Source organism: Falco punctatus (genome assembly GCF_963210335.1).
Source record: "Falco punctatus genome assembly, chromosome: 1".
Lineage (NCBI taxonomy): Eukaryota > Metazoa > Chordata > Aves > Falconiformes > Falconidae > Falco > Falco punctatus.
This window is the reverse complement of record NC_137580.1, coordinates 37,516,796-37,539,690: the sequence shown is the minus strand read 5'-3', so window position 1 is coordinate 37,539,690 and position 22,895 is coordinate 37,516,796. Positions and strand designations below refer to the sequence as shown.

General features: G+C 53.6%; 2 protein-coding genes across 5 annotated transcripts; one reads left to right on the top strand and one right to left on the bottom strand.

The window, feature by feature from the left end:
- Position 1: 1 nt before the first annotated feature.
- On the bottom strand, positions 2–12,280 carry AUP1 (AUP1 lipid droplet regulating VLDL assembly factor). 2 transcript variants are annotated; one of them, XM_080372901.1, is made up of 12 exons: positions 12,126–12,280; positions 11,577–11,714; positions 10,888–11,038; positions 9,789–9,976; positions 9,629–9,701; positions 5,511–5,584; positions 4,549–4,615; positions 3,890–3,995; positions 3,399–3,545; positions 3,060–3,223; positions 2,778–2,866; positions 2–121 (listed from the first exon to the last, which is right to left on the bottom strand). In XM_080372901.1, the coding sequence occupies exons 1-12, from the start codon at positions 12,173–12,175 to the stop codon at positions 73–75; spliced, it is 1,296 nt and encodes a 431-aa protein (XP_080229027.1). In that variant the 5' UTR covers positions 12,176–12,280; the 3' UTR covers positions 2–72. The 2 variants fall into 2 exon arrangements, with proteins under 2 accessions (XP_080229027.1, XP_080229028.1); XM_080372902.1 differs by lacking the exon at positions 4,549–4,615 and having other exon boundaries at positions 5,516–5,584.
- Positions 12,281–12,285: 5 nt separating this feature from the next.
- Positions 12,286–21,729, top strand: HTRA2 (HtrA serine peptidase 2). Of its 3 annotated transcripts, XM_080372927.1 has the most exons (8): positions 12,286–12,834; positions 14,747–14,951; positions 15,020–15,214; positions 15,492–15,524; positions 15,997–16,105; positions 16,945–17,014; positions 20,945–21,040; positions 21,349–21,729. In XM_080372927.1, exons 1-8 carry the CDS (start codon positions 12,491–12,493, stop codon positions 21,512–21,514), a joined length of 1,218 nt encoding a protein of 405 aa, XP_080229053.1. In that variant the 5' UTR covers positions 12,286–12,490; the 3' UTR covers positions 21,515–21,729. The 3 variants fall into 3 exon arrangements, with proteins under 3 accessions (XP_080229053.1, XP_080229055.1, XP_080229054.1); XM_080372929.1 differs by lacking the exon at positions 15,492–15,524; XM_080372928.1 differs by lacking the exon at positions 15,492–15,524 and having other exon boundaries at positions 15,020–15,230; positions 15,980–16,105.
- Positions 21,730–22,895: the final 1,166 nt, after the last annotated feature.

Genomic DNA, 22,895 nt, shown 5'->3' with positions numbered 1-22,895 from the left:
AGACGCTGCCGCCGTTTATTTCCGCCGCCGGGGGGCGCCCGGGCCGGCCGCAGGGGGCGGGGCCGGGCCCGCTCAGGGGCTGCCGCCGGGCCGCGCCGCGCCGTGCTTCTCCGCGAACCTCCTGCGGGGGAAAGCGCCGTCAGGCCCGGGCCGCCCCGCGGCCGCCCGGGCGGGGGCAGGGGCGGGGGCGGGGAGTGAGCCCCGCCGGGGCGGGGGCGCGCACTGCACTCCCCACTCCGGGTGTGTGCGGCGGGGGCCCGCCCCGGCAGCCGGGCCGGGACCCTCCCCGGGACTCGCCCCAGACCCCGGCGTTGTCGTTACTGGCTGGCCTAGAGCCCAAGAGACCGGGCGTGACCCCGGCAGGCAGAACGCGCCGCTCCAGAAAGCCACCAGTCGCTGCTGGGGACAAGCCCAAGTCAGTAGCGCCGAGCACAGGCCAGGCCCGGGAGGCTGCCCGAGACCGCCAGCCGCGGCTGCGGGCCCGGAGCCGGCCACTGCCCAGCGCCCGGGACAGGGGCTCCCCCGCCAAGCCTTCCGGACGCAACGGTTCTCCCGAGCCACCCCACCAGCAAAGCCCCAGCCACGCAACGTGTGACAGGTACGGTACCAGCCAGCACCCAAAGCATTCCACTTAGGAAAGCTAAAAAGCACACGGGAAATGTGTCACTGTCCCCAAGTGGGACCACGGAACCTAAGCCTCACACCTCATTTGGATGAGATTGTGCGTTACCAAGACACAACTAACTCAATCCCATCTGAAACTGGGACGTGTACGCACAACACTCCAGGCCCCAGAGGCGGGAAAGGTGCCAGGTCAAAGACAGGCTCCACCTGGGAGCAGGGAGAGGTGACACTGCAAGACCACCAGACTACTGCGACCACCACCCTGAACTGAGACACCCCGCTTCTGCCACATCCTGCGCAGGCTGCCATTGAACACTGGCTACCTGGGCAACACACCGTGCTCAAAACGTAAAATCCTCCCCCACAAACAGCCACATCTTGCTGCAAATCACCCGTCCTTTCAGCAGCCTGGGCAGAGGGCTATATGAAAACAAAACATCCCACAAGCCTTGAGCTGCGAACCTTCTCTGAGGCTGAAACAGCCAAGTGACAGAGGTTGCTGCTGTCACTCAGAACTCAAGACAGAAAGGCAAGGGGTGCAATTGCCCTTCTACATCCCTCCTCTCAGGGAAGTATAGGCATCACTACTCTACAGCCAGAAGTTAGAAGAGCCTCGGAAAAGGGACATAAAAGATCAGCATGTAGAAGAGCAACAAAATCAGGTAGGGTATCCACAGTAAAGGATTTCCACCCTCTTTTCTTTGCTGCTGAACAGACTATGCCCAATATGACCCAGAAAGAGCCCTCAGCCATCTCTGTGCTCATGGTGAAAGGCTTGGGGGACAGCTCTGAAGACAGAGTCAAACATTCTCTAAGCTATAGGACTATTCTGAGATGTAATTCCTCTAAACTGAAATGATCTTTCAGAAAAACAGATGCATTTAGTTTAAATTATTGGTGACAGACCTACCCGGAGTCACCTAGGGGTAGCCCTTTAGAAAGGGGCACTTAGAATTCACCTAGCTTCAACCTCCAACCATGGGCATTTCCTACTTGCAGCAGCAGGGAGAAGCTGATGCGGTGTCAAAAAGCCACAGGATCTCAAAGGTTTAACTGATCCCTGACCCTCCACAATTTTCTCCTGGAGTGCTCTGGAGCAAAGCTCAGTGCAGCACCTCAGCATGACTTCAGACACGTTCTCCCCTTCACAGCAAGACCCTACGGAGTGGAGACCCGATCTTGCAGCAAGCAGGCCTATTCTCACGCTGGACTGAGCCAAACACTCCATTATCTCTACTGTCTTCTAAGGACTTAGGCAGGCTCAGTGGGGAAACAGCCAGCCACCGAAAAGTCATCATTTCTTGCGGAAGCTTACTCCACTAATTAATCTATTTCCTCTTCAGAAACAGCTACCCCATTACCTGTGTAAAGTCCGTCTGCCTACAACTTCTAGCCATTAGTTACTATTCTGTTTTTCTGTCAGACTACACAGACTTTCAGAACCTGGTTCCTTCACCCAGAATTATATATAGCATGCCATCACATGTACATTGAGTTTAACAGACTTAACTTTCCCTCCAAACTAATTCTAAAATTTCTGTTATCTTTCCTAAAAAAACAGCTGCAGACACCAGCAGAATTGGACACTTGTTCCAATATTTGCCTCATCAAAACGAGGCACAGAGGTTAAACTCACTCCCTGTTCTCTGTAATTCTCCACTTACACTGAGGAAGATTAATGCACTCTCCCTGTTGCCAAACAACAAGCTTCTTTCTACAATGAGTGTTTCATAGCATCAATACTGATTTCAAAGAAATCTGTAGGCCCACAATGGCTTCTATCAGTCAACTCCACTAGGCCAAAGAACCAAATGAGGGGTTTTTTGCTAAGCTCTATTCCTCAGCAGCTGAGTTTCTGGCATCTATCCCACCTAGTCCTCAAAACCAGAAACCCGGTGGCAATTCAGGAGACAGGGCACTTCCCAGGAATGACAAGGGGCTGCATGCTTGGAAGAGGTGAAGCAGACCAACATCTGCCTCCTCCCTCCTTCAGCAATGGTTCACTGCCTCAGCCCTGGTGTCTTGGGCCAGATGAGAGGAACAGGAGGACATGAGACAAAGCCAGGGCTGGCCCTTGTTTGGGGCATGCCCGGGTTACTGCTGGGGATGGGGTCTGGGGACTCTGACAGGGTGAGCTGTGGGTGGACTCTTACCTCCTGGCATAGTCATACAACGCTCGTTTCCGCTCCTGCAAGGACAGGTGCCGCTCCACAGGGGACTTTGCAAATTGCATTGTAGCTGGCTGGAACACAAAGCACAAGAGCCACCAGGAGACAGTCAAACAAGGTCAGGAGACCTCCTTAGTGGCTCTGCAAGGACGCAGCATGCCAATTCGGTCTCCGTTCCCCTGACATCATGGCTAGTCCTGAACACAGGCCATCATGCTCTGGCTGCGAGCAGTCAGACCACAGGAGATAATACAACCACCAAAGTACCTTGGAAGAAGGCACAGCTATGGAGCCCTGGACACCAGAAGCAGCTGCAGCCTGGGAGGTAGATGGGGCAGGCAGGTCAGTACCAGCCTCCTTACTTTCAGGAAAGAAGGGTACTCTCCCCTCCAGCAAGTTGGCAATAGTGGTATCCACACAGTTGGTTTGGGCTGTAGGGACAAAGAGGGTCTGTTAGAGAGGGAGGTCCAACATCAGGACGCTCACATCTTTGCTGCCATTGCACTCCACAGTGCAGCAGGGATGAGGTTTCTGCTTTCAGGTATCAGGGAGACTTGGTATGGAAGGTGATCCTGCATCCCTGCCAGTACCCCAGGCATCACTTACCCAGGTCTATCCTGATGACCTCCAGAGGCACATGAGGCAGCACCTCCTTGACCCGCTGTGCCATTGCCATGATCCGCACATCCTCAGGAGCAACACCAGTCAGGCTGGAAGGTATCCTGGGCCTGGCTGCCAGGGGCTGGCTCGAGGCTGCAATAGAAAGAACGGTGGGCACAAGAAGGTGGCCTAAAGATGCACAGCCTTTGCATTCCAGCAGCTCCACTTTCTCTAGTATGAACTGGTGCCATAAGAAAGCCGGACTTCCTGCGCATGACCATGACCATCACGTCTGTGCTCAGGGGTGGTGGTTCTCTCCCTGCCAGCTAGCTACAAACTTGAGCCTAGGGCACACAGGCAGTCCCTGCTCCCCAGGAGGATGTCAAACATGCCTTCTCCTCTCCCTCCATGCACGAGTAACCAAGATCAGACTGAGACCCCCAGAGGCAAAGCCTAAGTGGCAGTTTCATAGTCAGGACACTACCCAGGACACCCACCTGGGGCAAAGTGGAGAAGCGACGTGTGTCTCAGCCTCTTCATGTGTTCAGTTTTATCTGCTGCAGTGAGCCGTGTGGATACCACACCCAGCTCCATGGCCAAGAGCTGCAGAAATGTAGAGAAGAGTCACATGTACACAACACAACATGTATGACCCAGGCATTCCCATCTTGCAGGGGAGTGTATCAGATGTACAGGCCTGCATGGAGCCACGGCGAGGGGAAGAGGACTGGGAACTGATTTCTCCAGGGCCTCAGTGATGCATTTCAGTGTTTCATGGAGCACATGAAGGACCAGGAGTAGGCAATATCATCCTGCCAAAACGGGATCTTTGGTACAGGAGCTATGACCTACCCAGCACATACGGGAAAGGTGGAGGAACAACTGCTTTGTTTGATTTGTGGTATTACAAAAAGGGAGTAAAAAGTTTTAACTAGATGGGGAGAGCCTTCGTAACTGGCAGAAGGGCTGAACGGGGGTTAGCAAATAGGCCATGGAAAAACTGAGTAAGGGGCAATAAATATGGACCAGAGTTCCCATCATACAGATACACCCATCCAGAAATGCCCTTTGCAACTCTGCTTGCACCCCATTCTCCTCTGTGACCATCCCAAATTGCAGCAGTCCTACACATCCCCCTCCCACATCATCCTCCTACCTCCTGAACTCGGAGCGCAAAATCCTCACTCAGTTCTTCAGCTCGTCTGGGGACAGACGGCATCCACCTGAATAGGGACAACAGCACTGGGCTGACTGCTTCAAGGGCTGCTGGAGGAGCCAGCCCCATCTGGGATCAATAGTGCAACGGTACTATCCCCACCTCATCTCTCCCTGCTCACCCCAAATCTCTCCCCACAAGATGAGCATTAAACCTCAAACTAGCTTGCAAAATTAAGGGCAAGGCATGGCTCAGGAGACAACACTGGCTCGCTGAATCTTCTTTAGCACTCAGATGTAACATGCAAAGTATCTCCTAATGAAGTTTCCAGGAAGGCCCCAAATGAGGAGCCACTGCCATTTATGTGAAAGCAGAAAAAGGTCCGACTGGAGCCAGATATGGCCAGGGAAGGCTACAGCACAAGGCTTTTCTTTGCTGAAATACCCCAACCCCTACATTTGACTCCAAGCCCCTTTTGCTGCCTGTGAACCCTTATTACACCAAAGCTACTCAGCCAGTCTGGGCTCACTTGGGCCCTGGACGGGCATCTGAACTACCTCTGCAATTCACAGGGGATTGCAGTGAAGAGGCAGATGCTAGAGGACTGAACTGCCTGCTGGAAATCACCCATGGGACACGAGCAACCCTGGGGTGAGTTACAGCAGAGCAGCTAGCTTCAAAAATATACCTGGCAAACTTGACATTAAGAGCCCTGAGAGACTCCTCTCCTTCACCAACTCAACACAGCAACCAAGAGCCCTCTCCGCTTTAGAAGCTGCTTGAAGCTGGCCCAGAAGCTGGATCTGGCACGGACCAAATAATACTGAACGAAGCCATGCCGAGATACCACAATGAGGGTGTGCATTAGCACATACCAAAAGATTTCTTACTACAACAGCAAAAACATCAGACTCTCTGCCCATCCTAAATCCTGCCCCAAGTGAAAGAGAGAGAGATAGTACCTTACTTGATATATTGTGAAGGGAACAAAGAAGGTCCAGAGCAGCTCTGTAATCCAGGAGGAGTCAGCCACGCTCTGGGGAAGAGAGCACAATGAGATCGTGGCCCACAAAACACGAGCTAGTCAGGTCTCCATCAGGTAAGCAGGCGGGCAGAATGCAGCTGAGCCATGGCAGCGAGTAACAGATACGCAGGCAGAGAGATGTGGAGGACTGGGAAAGAGGGAACAGCAAATCCAGCACACAGTGAGGGCAAGCCCCAGGGCAGATTCATCTTCATTACTCTTCAACATGTATAGTCAAAGTTTTCACTGCTCTGAGTCATTTTTTCCTCAAACTAGGGCAGCAAGATTTTCCCTCAATAGTCTCATACTCTCTGCTAGACTGTACCTTTAGAAAGGACTGGAAATGCCTGAAGACCTACTACTAATGCTCCCTTAGAATCATGAACAATCCTCCCTTATTATGATGGGAACAGCCCCTGTAATGTCCCAGCTCCCATAAGCTTTCTCTCTTCATTTCCAAACAGGCTGCACTGTGAAGTCTTTCTTCCTTTTTTCTAAAAATTAGCAAATAACCTTTTCCCTGAGAAGTACTGCAATGCCTGCCAGCAGAAAGCACTGGAACAGGCACCCTGAAGTGGTGGGCTCTCCACCCTTCTGAACAGGACACAGCCCTGAACAGCTGGACCATATTCAGGACCCAGTTTGACTGTGAGCAGAAAGCTGAAGTAAAGACCTCCAGAGACTCCTCCCACCCTACACTTTTCAATGATTCTAAAGGACTTGCTACTGAATGGACGTTGTTCCTAGGATTTTTGTAGTTGTTACTTTTATCCTGCAGTAACCAAACTTCCCACAACCTTGTGAGAACACCATCTCAAGATCTACAGCTTGCAATGTAGCTGCCTCGGCTTCTTTTACACCTGACTTCAGCCTTGACCAAAGCAGTGTGGCTCCAAGCCTTTGACACCATTTCCCACAGCATTCTCCTGGAGAAACTGGCTGACCATGGCTTGAACAGCCATACTCTTAACTGGGTAAAAACTAGCTGGATAGCCAAGCCCAAAGAGCGGTGGTGAACGTAGTTAACTCCAGCTGGCAGCCGGTCACAAGTGGTGTTCCCCAGGGCTCAATGCTGGGGCCAGTGCTGTTTAATACCTTTATCAATGATCTGGATGAGGGGATCGAGTACACCCTCAGTAAGGAAGTGTTGATCTGCTGGAGGGCAGGAAGGCCCTATAGAGGGATCTAGACAAGCTGGATCGATGGGACAAGGCCAACTGAGGTTCAACAAGGCTGAGGGCCGGGCCCTGCCTGTGGGTCACAATAACCATACACAGCACTGCAGGCTAGGGACAGAGCAGCTGGGAAGCTGCCCAGCAGGAAAGGGTCTCGGGGGGCTGGCTGACGGCCAGCGGAGCACAAGCCAGCAGTGTGCCCAGGTGGCCAATAGTACTCTGGCTTCTGTCAGAAATAGTGTGGCCAGCAGGACTAGGGAAAGGATTGTCACCCTGTACTCAGCACTGGTGGGGCCGCACCTCAAATACTGGGTTCAGTTTTGAGCCCTTGTTACAGGACAGACACTGAGGGGCTGCAGTGTGTCCAGAGAAGGGCAACAAAGCTGGGGAAGGGTCTGGAGCACAAGTCTGAGTGGCTGAGGGAATTTGGGGTGTTTAACCTGGAGAAAAGGAAGCTCAGGGGAGACCTTATCACTCTCTGCAACTACCTGAAAGGAGCTGTACCCCCTGTAGGGGGTCAGTCTCTTCTCCCAGGTAACAAGCGATGGGACAAAAGGAAACGGCCTCAAGTCGCATTGAGGGAGGTTTAGATTTGCTATCAGGAAAAATTTCTTGATCTAAAGGGTTATCAAGCATTGGAATAGGCTGCCCAGGGAGGTGGTGGAGTCACTATTCCTGGAGGTATTTAAAAGCTTTGTAGATGTGGTGCTTAGGGACATGTTTAGGGACAATCCCATGCTTTCTCATACTTGATGCTCAGAAGCAAATAAATGCAGCGCTGGGTAAACAGTTGGACCCAATGATTGTAAAGGTCTTTTCCAACCTAAATGATTCTATGATTCTAAGACAGGCTTCATGCCTGGTTTATTCCATGGTCTGGAAAGAGGTGCTATAAATGAGAAAAGCCCTGAAACCACAGCCACCAAGGATAACAGTAAAGAAGCCTCATCTCCTGGATAAACAGATCTAAAAAACCTAAAATCAAATACTTATAGTGATGCCAAAAGCAAGACTTCAGTTATGCTGCCTTGTGCACAGAACAACACCCTCCTTCAAGGTTCCACCAATTGGAGGTGGAGAAAACTCTTTCTTAAACCCAAATCTGGTGCTATTTTGCTTGGCCCAGTGTCTTATATATGTCACATAAGCATCTAAGAAAGCTTTCTGTAAAGCACTAATCAAACCATTCAAAGTATTGCATCCCCAGTCCTCAGAAGTTTCTGATGGTTTAAAATTACATAAGAAATCTGCCAGGATTTACTTAGTCACTGTGCATGAAGGGCAAAAAGTCCTGCTCAACCTCTGAAGGTAAAAATGTGAGTCAAGGTGTAACCGTAACCAGTATCTTCAAACAGATCTGCAGTTACCTGCATGCTGTTCTCCCTAACATTCATGAAGGCAGGGATGCACAGACAAATGAAAATTCTGAAATGTGAAAAGTTACCAGAGGAGCCAAAACCATAACAACATAAGACATTCACTACAAACAGTCCAGAACAGGATAGCTCTCCCAGTTCTCTGGGGCAGTCATTCAAAAATTTAAAGTATCCTCACTGTTAGAAAACTGTATCTTAATCCAAAACTGAACTTGTGCAGCACCAACATTTCGTCTCAGCACCTGCAGACTGCTGCTGTGTGCCTTCTCAGAAAGAAAAAGAATTCTCCATTCTTAAGCCTCTCCTCCAATATGCAAGCAGCTATCCACAACAATCTCTCTGCCTTTTCTCTGATAAGCTGATTAAGTTGAGTGCCTTTAAGTGCTGCTCTCTGGATTCCACATCATACTTAAGGCCTCCTTGAATTCTACTACTGCCCTACTTTCTTGGCAACAGAATTACCGAAGCTTCACATAATATTTTAGCAGTGTTCATCATTGCACACGTCCAGGTAACACTGTGTTCCTTACCCTGCCAGACACTCCTCTTCTTATGCACCCACAGACCACATTAAACTTAGAAGTAACAGCCGTTCACTTGCAGTTATCAGTACTTCACTGGATCACAATCAATAATTTAACTTCATTACTCACCAACCTGAACTTTACCAGCAGGGATCTCAATACTGTCATCTGCAGCATCAATAAAAGCAATAAATAGCACTGGGAAAAGAACTAATCCCTAACAGAATCTCACTTCAAAAACAACTGCATGCTGATGTTTTAGTATGGGCAGCCATATTTTGTGACCCGCTGGTGAGTGGCTATAAATCTATCCACTGTGCCATACCACCTTAAAAAGATGGGACAATAGAGAATCAACTAAAATGTCAGATTAATATAAAATGTAACTGTCTTTTAATCAACTAGATCCATAAATCATAGCAAGAAATAACAAATTCAACAAAATCTCACTCTGTTAATAAGCTGACAACAGTTTCATTGCAATCTGTTTAGCAGCGCTAGTATTATCATGAACTTTGCCACTTTTTTGAAGCTAATGTTGCATCATGTTACATCTGTGCATTTGGGAGGCAGGAGTTCAAGAGCCTACTCCAGAGAGCCTTGCATAACCTTTGGCACATTAGCCACTCTCCAAGGCGACTAGAACTACTCTTTCAAAGCACTTAAAAAGAAAAGGAGATGAGACACAGTGGTGTTATGGTCATGGAAGCCAGAGGGCACACTGCTAGGCAGCTGAGCCACTAAAACATTTATCAAAATTGCCAGTGTAACTAAAAGAGTACTGACTTAGCAGAAGTTCTCTGTGAAAGGCACTTGAAAAACAGTGTTAGCGCTGAGAAGCTAGTCCATGGCGTTACAGGACACAAGGCCAGGCTGCACTACCCACAGACTTCAGAGCAGAAGCAGAATTAATGGCATCACCAAGCCCCTCACACAGCACATGCCTCCACAACTCCTCCTTGCCCTATGTCCCTGACTCACCACAGTGATCAAAGGCCTCTGAACTTGTAGGGCAACTGGCTGTACCACATCCAAGATTGAGAACGGCCAAGAGCTGAAAAGGAAAATTTCAGCAGTGAATGATCCTAAAGATAAAACAAAATAAAAACAGCCCCACCGCAGGAATACTCATTCCGAGTACCTGAAACGGAGCAAGCCAGCCCGGCCGTTGGTGGCAGCCTCCTCTGGGAACAGCAGCAGCGGTGGGTTTCCTCTGTGGGATGAATATGCCTTCAGCGAATCCACCAGCTCTGCTCGGCTTCCTGTTACTCCCAGCTCCATGAATCCTCGTGACCAGCAGATGAAACCAGGGGCACCATTCAACGCAGGCTGCAAGGGAAAACAGGAGTAAGGAAGAAAAGCTGTCCTCCCCTCCCCTCAAGGCCTACTTTCCCAGATGACAGCGGGAAACAAAAGCTCCTGCTTATTACCAAAAACGCCTCTAGGGGCTGAGGGAGTAACCTGCAGGCTAAAAGCACTAGTAGCAGAGGACATAGTACTGCCAGGCCTCAAAAACTCCTCTGGCCCCCATTCCCTAGGATTCTGATTACTAATCTTCAGTTCAGACTGTCCCCTGTCTGCCAGTGCCCTGGGCAACAACTGTGTTCTCTCTAGTAGTTGCTGACACACTTGACAAAGAACACACTGCTGCCAAGAGTTACTTTTCTCCAGGTAAGGAGCAAACCCACTGCTGCTCAGGATATAGGACCAGCCAACTCACTCCCAGGCATATTCAGAGTCTGCTGATTCAGGAACTCCACATATAAGGAATTTCACAAGAGTACAGGGAAAGCTACAAAACCACCAGCCCGGCACAAAAACCTGAGCACCACCACCCCACCGTGCAGCTCCCCTCAGCACACCTCTGCAGCACAGCCAGCTGTCCACACACACAGAAGTGGCACCCAATGCCAGGGGAAAACCCCACAACCAGCCTGCTTCTGACAGCACTTCTGAAAGGCCAGAAAAAAGGATACAGATGCTAGGATCTGCCCACTCTCTTCCAATAAAATCAATACCCACTGTAACATAACTGTTCCTGCTTGCCATTTCATTTTTTCATGCAGAGCCTAAGAGCGTGACACTGAACCAGACAAAAAACCTCAAGGCTGGTGCAATCCGGGGTTAATAAATAAAACCTGAAGACCACGGCAACACCTACATAATAAAAGAGCCCCCTGTGCACTTCTCTTGGAGACAGCTGCTTCCAGACCTGCCATGCTTGGCTCCAAGTTACTCACCGTATTACATGAGGTCAGAAGGTTGATGACATTGTGATCGAACTGTGTCACGTGGTTGGCGATATACACCCTCACATTGACATCACGAAGCCGGGGATCACTTTGCCGCACAAATAAGCCCAGCACTGAACACATCACACGTACAATAAACCTGGTGGGGGTAAGTGGTTTCTTCAAGTCCTGCAGTCTGAGCCACTGCTGGCTTACACATCCAACAAAACAGAACAGACACTTGGAAATTCATATGACTTGACAAAAGACACCAGAACAAAATACAAATAATATGACAGATGTCTGGAACAGGAATTGCTGGGGGACTGCTGTTGGGGCTAAAGGCTGCATGTCAAGCTGTAGCTGCCGCATGAAATATGGGGCAGCAAGCCACAGACATTCCTAGCAAGATACCCAGCTAATCCAAGTATTTCAGATCAATCCTCAAGCGCTCAAGAGGCAATTGCCAACTTTGGTCTTGGCAGAGAAGGTACTTTCATGGGTCCTGGGGACAAGGAATCCTGAAAGGACAGCTCCCCGTAAACCTCTGCATGAGTCAAGCCTCCATGGCTAAGATCTCAAACAGGTGAGGGCAGCCCTCCCGCCCCACACTGCCCCACAGCACTGTCTGCACACCACATCCCCACCCAGGGCAACAGCAGGAGCTCTGTGCCCTGGGGAGAGCTGGGCTCACGCACCGTCGCAGCACGCTGTCAGGCAGGGCGCAGCTGACCAGAAAGACATGTACACCAATGAAGAGGCGCAGGACGAGGAGGCAGAGCCCCACAGGTGCGTAGAGCAGCAGGGCCAGAAGCAGGAACCCATCAGTCGGAAACCTATAGGGCCAAAGAGCAGCACAGACAGCCTGAGCATGGCTGGGACGTATATGGAACAACCGGATCCCCCGCTGCCCAGCCGGGCCCTCCCCAGGGACCACCCCGCATCCTTCGCTCTGCATAAAGTCCCAGGCCTCCACAAGGAGAAGCCCAGCCCATCCCGGGCCTCCCAGACACACCCCGGAACCACACCGGTCCCCCCGCGGGACACTACGACCTCCCCCACGTTGCTCCGTGGGATACCCCTTCCTCTAGTGGAAACCCGGGGCCTCCCCACAGGAACAGCCCAGCTTCCTGCGCGGGCCGCCCCCGGGACACCCTGAAACCCCGGGCCTTCCCCGGGAGCCCACGGCCCGTCGCCGCGAAACACAGAGGGGGCCGCACTCGTCCTCAGGGACCCGCGGCTCTCACCGGTGCGAGTCGAAGAGCCGCTCGGGGCCCGGGGCCGCAGGAGGCTCCATCCCCGCTGCAGCCGGTGCCTCAGAGACGCCCGACACCCGCCGCCATCTTCCCCCGCGGCCGCCCGCCTGGCCCGCGCGGGGCAGCCTGGGAGGAGCGGCACCTTCCCGGCGTGCACCGCGGACTCCGCCCCGCCGCGGGCCCGCGGCCGCCAGCGAGTCGGGGCGGGCAGTCGGCCGGTCTGGTGGGCCCACTGAGCTGCTCCCACCGCCAAGCCACCCTGCTCTCCGCCGCCGGCGGCCGTGCTGCGGCTAGCGGCGGGACCGGTGGCGGGACGCCATCTCCCAGCGTGCCCCGGGGGCGGGCACCGCAGCAGCATGGCGGCGCTGGCACGGTGGGCGCGGGCACCGCTGGTGCCGGGCGCGGTGCGTTGGTGCCGGGCGCTGTGCGGGGCCGCTGAGCCCCACCCGCCGCCGCCGCCGCCTTCCCCTCCTCTTCCCTCCGCTGGGGGCCGGGCGTTGGCTGCGGCGCTGGGCGCCGGGACGGCAGCGCTGGTGCTGCTGTGGGCCCGGGATGGCGAGAGCCGCCGGCCCGCGCTGCCCGCTCTGCGCGCCGCCGTGCCCGCCCCGCCGACCGCCTCGCCCCGCGCCGCCTTCAACTTCATCGCCGACGTGGTGGAGAAGACGGCGCCCGCGCTGGTCTACGTGGAGATCGTGGGCAGGTACCGGCACCGGGCGGCCGCGCACGGCCCGGCCCACGGCCCCCGCGGAGCCGGCTTCCCTGCTTCCCGACGGGGAAGTTTCCCTCTTGACCCTGTCCCGGTCCCTTCTCGTTCTGCTCCGAGGAGGAGGGTATGTCCCCGTCCTCTTCGCACCCCATAGGGAGGGCTTCCCCGTCCGCCCTGCCTGCAGAGCTGCTCCGACACCTGCACAGTGCAGACCCCCACCCTGGCCACCGCCGGGCCTCGGCTGGCTTCTCCCGCGGCCGCCCTATCGCGTATCCCAGGCAGCCTGAACCAGGCACGGCATCCGGGTAGGATCCTACAAGTGTCGCAGGAGAGACAGGCCCCCTCACCCCACTGCCTGTGCACACCACCAGCCTTTACCACAGGAACATGCTGCTGCCACACCACCATCTTCTTGACTTCCAGGCAGCGGCCCCAGGCTGTCCTGTGGCACACAATTACTCCATCCTAGGAGCACGGTTTGCATTTACCTTTGATCTCCATAATCTTGCCATCCTGTGTCTCCAGCCTGTCAAGACACTCTGAACGGTAGCTCAGCCCTTCAGCTTCTTGACTGCTCCCTCCAGTGTGGTGTCATCTGCAGGTCTGCTGAGTTTGCATGTGGTGTCCCATCCTCTGGTTTAGGAACATGAAGGACATGGAGCGGTACTGGCCCTTCTCCCACCTCCTGAGGCATGGTATTAGTAGCTGACCACCAGCTGGGCTTGCCCCTAGGTGGCCCAGCCAATTTTCTGTTGACCTTATTATTGATTATCAGCCTGCATGCCACCTGTGTGGTTAATGGCACCACGGGAGACAAGGCTGAAAGCCTGCTTAAGGTAAACAATATCCGCTGCTCACCCGTTACCTGCAGAGCCACTCATCTGGCTGCAGGAGCCAGCCAGGTTGGTCAGGCATGATTTGCCATTGGTGCGTCTGTGCTGGCAGCCCCCAGTCCCCTTCTTGTGTGCTCTGTGCTGGGAAAGGGTTTCTGGGAGCGTTTGCTCCATAACTTTCCCAGAGATTGTGGAGACTGGCTGGTCTGCAGTTTTCAGGACCCACTTTCTTGGCAGCACACAAAAGGTGTGACTTGCCTTTTTCCAGCCATCAGGAGATCCCCTTTACCACTGTGACATTTGAACACTCACAGGGACCTCAGCCATCCCTCTCGTGTATCCATGGACCTGTGCCTGTCCAGCTGGCTTCAGTGATCTGTGTGATGCTGCATTCCCACAGACTGCCTCAGGGCACAGCAACTTGGGAGGCCCAAAGAACAAGGCAAAAAGGCACCAATCGCATCAGACCTTTCTGTGTCTTGTGTCACTACGTCCCTTGCCCCAGTCAGCACCAGGTCTTCCTGTAGAGGTCAGGATGATTGATGTCCCCCATGGGGACCAGGGCCTGCAGTTGTGAGTCTTCCTCCAGCTGTCTAAAGAAGATGTACCCATCACCTCCCATATCACCTCCCGAGTGGTTTTTACCTGCTCTGAGGCAAGGCTTTGTGTGTTCAGGCTGCTTCTTTGTGTAGATCACAACCCCTGCTACTTACCCCCTTGCTGCTCTTTCCCAGACTGCACCATCCACTGCAGCTCTCCACTCACGTAAGCTTCCCACTGTTAACTCTGTACTCCCAGTGGGATTGTACCTTAGCAGCTGTGCATGGGCTCCTGATGCTTCCTGCTTGTTCCCTTCTTGCATGCGTGTTTGACTCTTGAGATGGGGACTTTTTGTGAAGAAGTGAAAGAGTCTTCCCCCATCATCCTGTTGCCCAGACATCATCACTATCCCCTGCTTCTTTCCAGGCCTACCAGTCTGGGCCACCCAGTCTGCCTGGCACCTGCCCTCCTGAGTCTTCACCAGTCCCCTAGGGATCCCTCCCACCCCTCCCTTACCTGTGCCCATCTTGCAGGCATCCCTTTTCGGGCCGTGATGTGCCCATCTCTAATGGCTCGGGTTTCCTGGTGTCTCCGGATGGGCTCATTGTGACCAACGCGCACGTGGTGGCAAATCGGCGGTGTGTGCGGGTGAAGCTGGCCAGCGGTGAGCAGTATGATGCTGTGGTGCAAGACGTGGACCAGGTTGCAGACATCGCTACCATCAAGATCAAGCCTAAGGTGTGCATCGCAGTGGTGGAGACTCCCTTCGTTCCCTCCCATCCGCTCACTGTCCTCTTCCCTTCCAGCACCCGCTGCCCACCCTGCCCCTTGGGCGCTCCTCTGAGGTGCGACAGGGAGAGTTTGTGGTGGCCATGGGCAGCCCGTTCGCCCTGCAGAACACCATCACCTCCGGCATCGTCAGCTCTGCCCAGCGGGGCGGCCGGGAGCTGGGCCTGACCACCTCTGACATGGAGTACATCCAGACTGACGCTGCTATTGATGTAAGGGGAGCCCGCGGTCGTGGGTGGGTGGGGTGGCACCTCCTCCCATCAGCCCTCTTTGGGGAGGAAGGAGCTGGGGAAGGGCTGTGGGTGCTGTGAGGTCAGAGGAGGCTGGACACAGAGCACTGGGAGATGAAGGGATTCTGGCCAGTCACCTGGGTGCTGGCTACATTTCTCGGCCTGACCCTGTTCTCCGGATTCTGCCTCCCTGCCGCGGGTCCTGCTGTGTGAGGATGTTGCTTTCATGGTCTGTTTACTGCTCTCTCCTCTGCTGCAGTTTGGGAACTCCGGGGGACCCCTCGTCAATTTGGTAAGCTCTGCTTGCACCCTCACGGGCCAGGGCAGAGGTGTGCCACGTGCTCTTCGATTGGTGTCCCCAGGGGCTTGGTACCCCTCAGTGGGAGCACCTGTGGGTGCTACTGCTGCCGGGAGGGAGGGGCAGTGTATGCTCCAGGCTCCTTGTGAGGAGGAGGAGGAGCAGGGGATCAGCCCAGTGTGGGAAGCTCTGTGCAGCGTCTGTTTCAGGGAGCCTGAGCCGATGGGTCTCTGGCATGGTGGAGCTGAGCCCTACTCTAGTGAGGCTGGAGTGGCTGATGCTGGCAGGGCAGAGGGAGGGGCTGCAAGAGACCAGTCTCTGCCCAGCCTCAGCAGGGTCCAGCAGGCTGCAGAAGCAGCAGGCTGGGAAGGGACGGGCGCACAGACAGGACTCCAGGCTTGCACAGCAGTTCCCTTCCTCTCCGCAACGATGCAAGCTGGATAGCACAGTGCCCTTTCCCCTGCAGGATGGCGAAGTGATTGGGGTGAACACTATGAAGGTGACATCAGGCATCTCTTTTGCCATCCCCTCAGACCGGCTACGGAGGTTCCTGCAAAAGGAGGAGCAGCGCAAAAGTGAGTTGGGTGCCTCCCTGCTTGGGTATTGGGGGAAGTAGGCCAGGAGGAGGAAGAGGATGAAAGAGGGAAGCTCTGGCACATCTGGGCTTTGGGCCTTTCTGAGACAAGGGCAAGCAGAGCATGAGAAAGAGTCTTTGGGAGTAAGAAGATTCTTCCATCTGGCACAAAACTCCCCCGCCATGGGAAAGCTGTGCTGCTGCTTCCCTGCCCACAGGGGCCTAACAAACTACAAGGACGATGCTGGCCTGCGTGTGCTGCAGGTATAGACTTTTAAAGTGTCCTAAGTAGCTTGCACTGAAGTCCCCAGGGGTAGGTGAGGATTTTATTATTTTTTTTTTGTCCTTTTCATTAGATCTCAACATATGGGGAAATCAGTGGACCATTTGTTGGCATTGAGAAAGGGAAAGGATGACGTGGAAACTGGGGGCTACTTAGTCTTTTGTGTACTAATGGAAATGCAAATGCGGGATTCAGCTGTATTGTAAAGGACAGGTAGTTAATTTACTTGTGTGGAACATTGCCTCTTTTTGTCCTTTGTGTCTGTTATAATTTATTTGATGCAGACTCATGCTTTCTGATTCTCATGTTGGCACTGTGGAGTGATACCCTCAGTTCAAAAAATGACAGCCTAAACCAGGAAAGCAAAATATGCCATACCTGTAAAGCTCTAACTGGTAAATGGAACTTAAGCTGTTGGTAGGGAATCAGAACAACTCGCTCCGCACGATGTCTGCCTTGAGGCTTGTGAGCTTTGTGACTCGGCTGGCTCAGCCCAGCACTATTTTGAGTGTGTGCCTGTTTTCAGCCTTGTCATTTGATGTCCTTTCCTTCAACAGGCTCTTGGTTTGGCAATACAGAGACGAAGCGCCGTTACATAGGGGTGATGATGCTGACTCTTACACCAAGGTATGTGTTCTAAGGTCGGGTACCAACAGGCTGGTGTTGTTGGGGCATGGTGACTGTGTGATGGGATCTTCCAAACTAACTGGGAGTGCCTGTTTTAGGGAGGGCTGTCTTCATGCCTTAAGCATTCACTTTCAGATGTCTTTGTGTTGTGTTTAGACTCTAGGCTATGTCAGAGGTGAATTAGAAGCATGCAGGTTTCTGCACTTGTGGCATAATCCGTAAGCAGATAAAAAGTCCCTGAACCTACCCCTCAGAGTGACAGATCAGACTATAATTGTCACTGGAAGGAGTTCGATAAAGAGCCCTTGCAACACAGCATGAATGAAAAGCCACCAGAGAGATGGTGTAATTAACAGATAACGCAACGTGCGACTGGAAGTTGTGATGAAACAGTTGGGCAGGTTGTAGTCTCTGGGAGGAGGGACCTACCAGGTGAATTGCTGTGGTGCAGAAACAGTTCTAGAATATGGGACTTTCAGAATAAGAAATGGCAAGTCTGCTTGCAGTAAAGTCAACTGAGGTAGGAGGTAAACAGGTAGGAGAGCAGGCTGTGTAGGCACATACAGCGTGGCTGCAACGCAGGGTGATGTGAGGCTTCTGGGTTTCAGGAGGAAGGCTGGGTGCTGCCTCTGGAGAGGTGCTAGCTAGTAGGACGCTGGCAGGAACCCCAGAGACTGCTTGTGGTGTCCAGACGTGCAGGCAGCCTACAAACCCAAGCAACACACAAGAGCCACAGGATTTCTAGGAAGGGCAGAGCACAGCCCTGAAAGGTGTTTCTGCCAAGCACACTACAACTGCCAACCCTACTAGCATGCTGAGCCCCAAGAGTCAGTTGAAATCTCTTGAAAGGTGGCTGCAAGAGCCAAGGAACCAGAGCAGGTACTCTGTCCTTGAACAGAATTGCTCTCAGAGGTGAGAGTGCTGGTCCAGCATGCTCCTAATGTGTGCACTTTATAGAATCGTAGAATTTTTTAGGTTGGAAAAGACCTTTGCGATCATTGAGTCCAACTGTTCACCCAGCACTGCAAAGCCCACCAGTAAGCTATGTCCCTAAGCACCACATCTATGCGTCTTTTCAGTACCTCCAGGGATGGTGGTGGCTGCACCGCCTCCTTGGGTAGCTTGTTTCAAAACGTTCTGTGCCTCCCGAGATTCAGGGAGTACTGCCGGCATTGCTGGCGTGCCCAGTAGATGGTGCTGGTATTCGGCAAAACCTGTGGGATGTGGGAGCCCAACCTCCCCCTGCTTCACCAAACGGGCGGGCAGGATGAAGTCTGTCAGGGAAGAAGTGTGAAATGCTCAGGACGTGGCTCCTCAGAAGTGTATCTGGCTTCAGTGCAGCCAGTGAGCAATCTGGCAGCTGGTCCTGGGAAACCATCTGACCGAAAGGCTTGTTTGTGCTCAGTTGCTGGGAAGATCTCCCAACAAGAGATTGCTCGCCTTGGAATCGGATGATTACACTGTCTGAACATGCTCATTTGAAAGGCCAGAAACTTGGCATAGCACAGGAAGAAGGAGAAGCTCCGTGTTGGGTACAAGCCTCTCGGCATCCTGGCCCTACTGCACATATCTGGCAGGCAGGAGCTTCCTGAGACACCAGGCCTTTGCTCTGCTGCCTGAAGGGAACAGAGGTGTGCCAACAGCTATGGTGGAGCTTGTAGGCACCCTCGCCTTGGCCACAGAAAGCAATGGGAAGAGAGAGGACCCTGGCTAGCACAGCCCTCTGCAGTCACTTTACTGCATGGAGTAAGTAGGGACCGAGCAAAGGACTTTGAGAGCAGCAAAGGAAAGACACGCTGATTATTGGGAACAGGTTCTACATGAAACTGCTGCTGGTGTGTGTTGCTGGTCAGGGGTTTTACTAGAAAAGCATCCAAAACGTTGGTTGGTTCTTCATGCAATGTGTGATAGAACTTGCAGATGTTGTAGGGTTCGAAAGAGCAACTGGAAAACTTTACAGAAGAAAAATCTTCCTGATTTTCAAATGCAAAGATACAGCATTACAGCTCAGGAGCTTCTTGAGCTAGACTGCTGGAGACTGTAGGCATCTGGGGAACTCTGACCTGCAGCTGGTGTTGTAGGTGATAGGGTGATGGGGAAAATGGACCCCTCAACTGACTGACCTGCGGACTCGGTCTGGCTGGGATGGAGTCATTTTCTTCATAGCAGTCCACGTGATGCTGTGTGTTAGATCTGTGAGCAAATCTGTTGGTAACACACAGATGTTTTAGCTGTTGCTGAACAGCGCTTACTCATGTGTCAAGGCCTGCCCTATTTCTCACTCAGCACCCTCGGGAGGAGGCTGGGAGGGGACACAGCCAGGACAGCTGACCTGAACTGACCATGCCATATGACGTTGTGCCCAGCAGTAAAACTGGGGGGAGTTTTTCCAAGGTAGCCAATTGCTGGGGGATTGACCTGGCCATCAGTGTGCAGGTGGGAGGTGGTCAATGAGTGCCTTTGCATCGCTTGCCCTTCCCTGCCCCGCCCCCCCCCCCCCCTTTCTTTCTTTGCCTGTTAAACTTATTTTTATGCAGACCCACAAGTTTTCTTGATTTTACCCTTCATATTCTTTCCCCTATCCTGCTGGGGGAGTGACTGAGCAACTGGGTAGGGACTTACCTGCCAACCCATGCCAACAACCCACTACAACCAGGTGCAGCCACACTTAGTGCTGTGTAGCCTAAAATCATGCATTTACTGCACTTGTACAGAGACCTGCTTAAAGGGCATGCATTGTTCAGTTTCAGCGACTGAGGCGAAGAAGCAGATTTGACCCAGTAAATGTGCAGACCACATCAGTAGCTCTGTCAGTAGAGCCCAGTGACAGGAGAAGAGGCAACAGGCACAAACCAAAACACAAGATTACATCTGAACACAAGAAATTACTTTTTTTACTGTGAGGAGGGTGGTCAAAGCCTGGCATAGGTTGCCTGGAGAGGTCGGAGAATCTCCAGCCTTGGAGATACTCAAAACCTGACTGGACAGAGTCCTGGGCAGCCTGCTCTGGCTGAGCTTGTTTGAGCAGGGGGCTTGGGCTAGGTGGTCTCAGGAGGTCCCTTCCAACCTCAGGCATGGTGTGATCCTGTGAAATCAGGAAGGGATGGCAGCTTGCAAAGATGTGTGAAAAAGTACAGTAGATTTCAGCAGGGACCATTGTGAAGTGGGGAGCCATAACTGACTGAACAGGAGGAGCAAGGCTGATGAACAAGGAACTGGGCAGAGTCCGTGAGAATTTCTGGGGCTGCAGTGGATCAGAGTTCACGCACAGTGTTTGAGGGAAGAATGCTGTTTACATGAGGCACGATCCCTCCACTCTGGTGAGATCCGCCCAGAGCACTGTGTCCAGTCCTGGATGCTTTTGGGAAAGGTGAGGAGCAGCTGGAGGGAGTCCAAAGTGGAGCAGTGAGAGGTGCAGAATATAAGCTAGGGTTGGAAAACCTGATCTGCAGGAAGATTGGAGGAGCTGGGATTGTTTATAGACTCCGTAGGAGAGATGCGTCAAGCAGAGGTATACCCACATCTGCCAAAAAGAGGGGGCATAGCTTTTGTTGTGTCCTGCCCGCCAAAGGCAGAGAATGAAACTGCAGCAGGGGAGGGGTAGATCTGATACCAGGAAGGGTGGTATGATGTGGGGCTGCTCAGACAGGGGACATGCATTACCAGGAGCTGTGATCTAGTTGGCAACTGCTTTGGTATTTTCCAGCTCTCCCTGGCACAGTTAGTACTTTTGTCCTCTAGTTTTTGACAGGAAGGTGGTGGTGTTTTGGTGCTCCTGGGCTTTGCGGCTTGTTTTTTGCCCTTAGCAGTATGCAGGGATACAGGAAGAGAGGTTCTGTGCTGCGGTCTTCAAGCCTGCGCAGCCATGGTGGGATGGGAGCTCTGCTCTGCCTCCCAGCTACTTACCTGATGCTGATGTTCACTCTGCAGCATCCTGGCTGAGCTGAAGCTGCGTGACCCCAGCTTCCCCGATGTCTCCTACGGAGTTCTAATCCACAAGGTGATCATTGGCTCCCCAGCCCATCAGTAAGTGCCCGTCTGTGCCCTGGGGGGTGGCATGAGAGAGCAGCTTTGCAGGATGGGCTGTATTTAGCTCAGAGTGTTTTGCTCCAGAGCAGCAGGGCTTGGGCCCCACAATTGTCAGTCTGCAGCAGAAACCAACTGGTGACCCTTGCCCAGGCTTGGTGTCCTGTTGGCCAAGGTACCTGTGTGGCTGGAGGGATGCCTGGTGCAGCAGCCCAAACCTGTAGTGCCTGGCACTCCTTCCTTCTGGATAGAAAAAGCTGAGTATCTGCTTCACCCACTGTGCGCTTCTGTCGTCATTCTCCCCACAGAGCAGGGTTGAAGGCAGGTGATGTTGTGCTGAAGATCAATGGGCAGGCATCACGCCGTGCAGAGGATGTGTATGAGGCAGTACGGACACAGCAGAGCCTGGCCTTGCTGGTGCGGCGTGGCTACGACACTTTGCTGGTGAGCGTTGTCCCTGAGGTCACGGAGTAGCAGTGCTGTCATGCAAGCCACTGCAGGCACTGGCTGGCAGTGCTGCCCGAAAACCAAGGACGCAGGACTGGGCTGTGCCTGTTCGCTGGACAGGGAGAGACGGGGCGCTTGCGAGGGACTGGAAGGGGTCAGGCAGAGGGTTCTGGCCCAGTGCCTGGGTAGTCTCGTGATGTGACCGTTCCCCTCTGTACTCAAATAAAGCACTTTTCTAGGGACCCCCCAGTGCCATGTGCCCTCCTTCCCGTGGCATCCACAGTTGCCTAGGGGGTAGGCTGGGCTGTGTGGGGCCCTGCCCCTCCTGTCAGTCCTCACACGAGTCCTTCCAGTTGGGGAGGAGCTGGCTGTGCCTCCAGGGGACCTCCTCGGTGTTAGAGTGTAGGGGTGTCCTGCCACCCACTTGGTACCCACACAGGAGTCAGTACTCGCCACTCCTCCATCTGTAACGCACAGGCACCTATCAAACTGTGGCTCGTGTGGCCACCTCTGCGAGTGAGAGTGGCCCTGGGGCAGCTCTTGAGTAGGCTTTCCTGGGGTGGCGATCCCTGGTGTGCCATCTGAGCTGGTCCTTGGCAGTGGTTGCTGCTGTGGCTGTGCCCGTGAGGCCAGAGGGATGTGGCAGATGTCTATCTTGGTCGCATTGCTTTCACTGGGAGCATTGCAAATGGTCTAAAGTCTGCATCCACATCTGCACCCATGAAGCAGCTTTCTGGGCTGTGGTGAAAGGGCTGTCAATGCTGGACTCTTGAGGTGGCCAGGGCAGCGTCTCGATGGTCCTGATGTTCAGGAGGGCCAAAGGTGGGAGCCTGTGCTGGGGCCGGGGCTATGCGTGCCTTGCATCCCTCCCCCAGCCCAGTGTCTGCCCATGCTGGAGCACTGCTCTCCCACACAAGCAGCCTGGCCCCTGGGGACAGCTGGGGCCCTCCCTGTGCTCTGCAGCTGGTGGGCTCGAGCCTGGCGGCCCTTCTGGGAAGGAGCAGCTCTGGCTGTTCCTTGCCTTCCTGGAAGAGCCCCTGCTCTGCTCAGGCTCCTGCCAGAGGCTGCAGCAGTCAGGCAGCTCTGTGGTGAAGGCTGCCTTGAGGTGCCGTGTCCAGCCCAGCTCCAGCAAGAGGAATGTGCCTGTTGAGCCAGGCCCTGCCTGTGACGGGGCTCCCGAGCCCTCGCCCCTGCCTGCTATTTTTAGGAGATGAAAGAAGCACAGTTCCTTGGGGGTGCTGTGGCGAAGGGCGGCTCTGAGCTGCTTCTCCCTGCTGTGCTCCTCCCGCCCTGGAGAACAGGCCTCTTTTCAGGCAGCCCTGGCCTCGCCAGAGGAATTTGCTCCCCCGGCAAGCCCCAGCCGGCTGCTCGCAGGGGAAATAGCTGAGACGCCGGGCAGCGTTTCTGA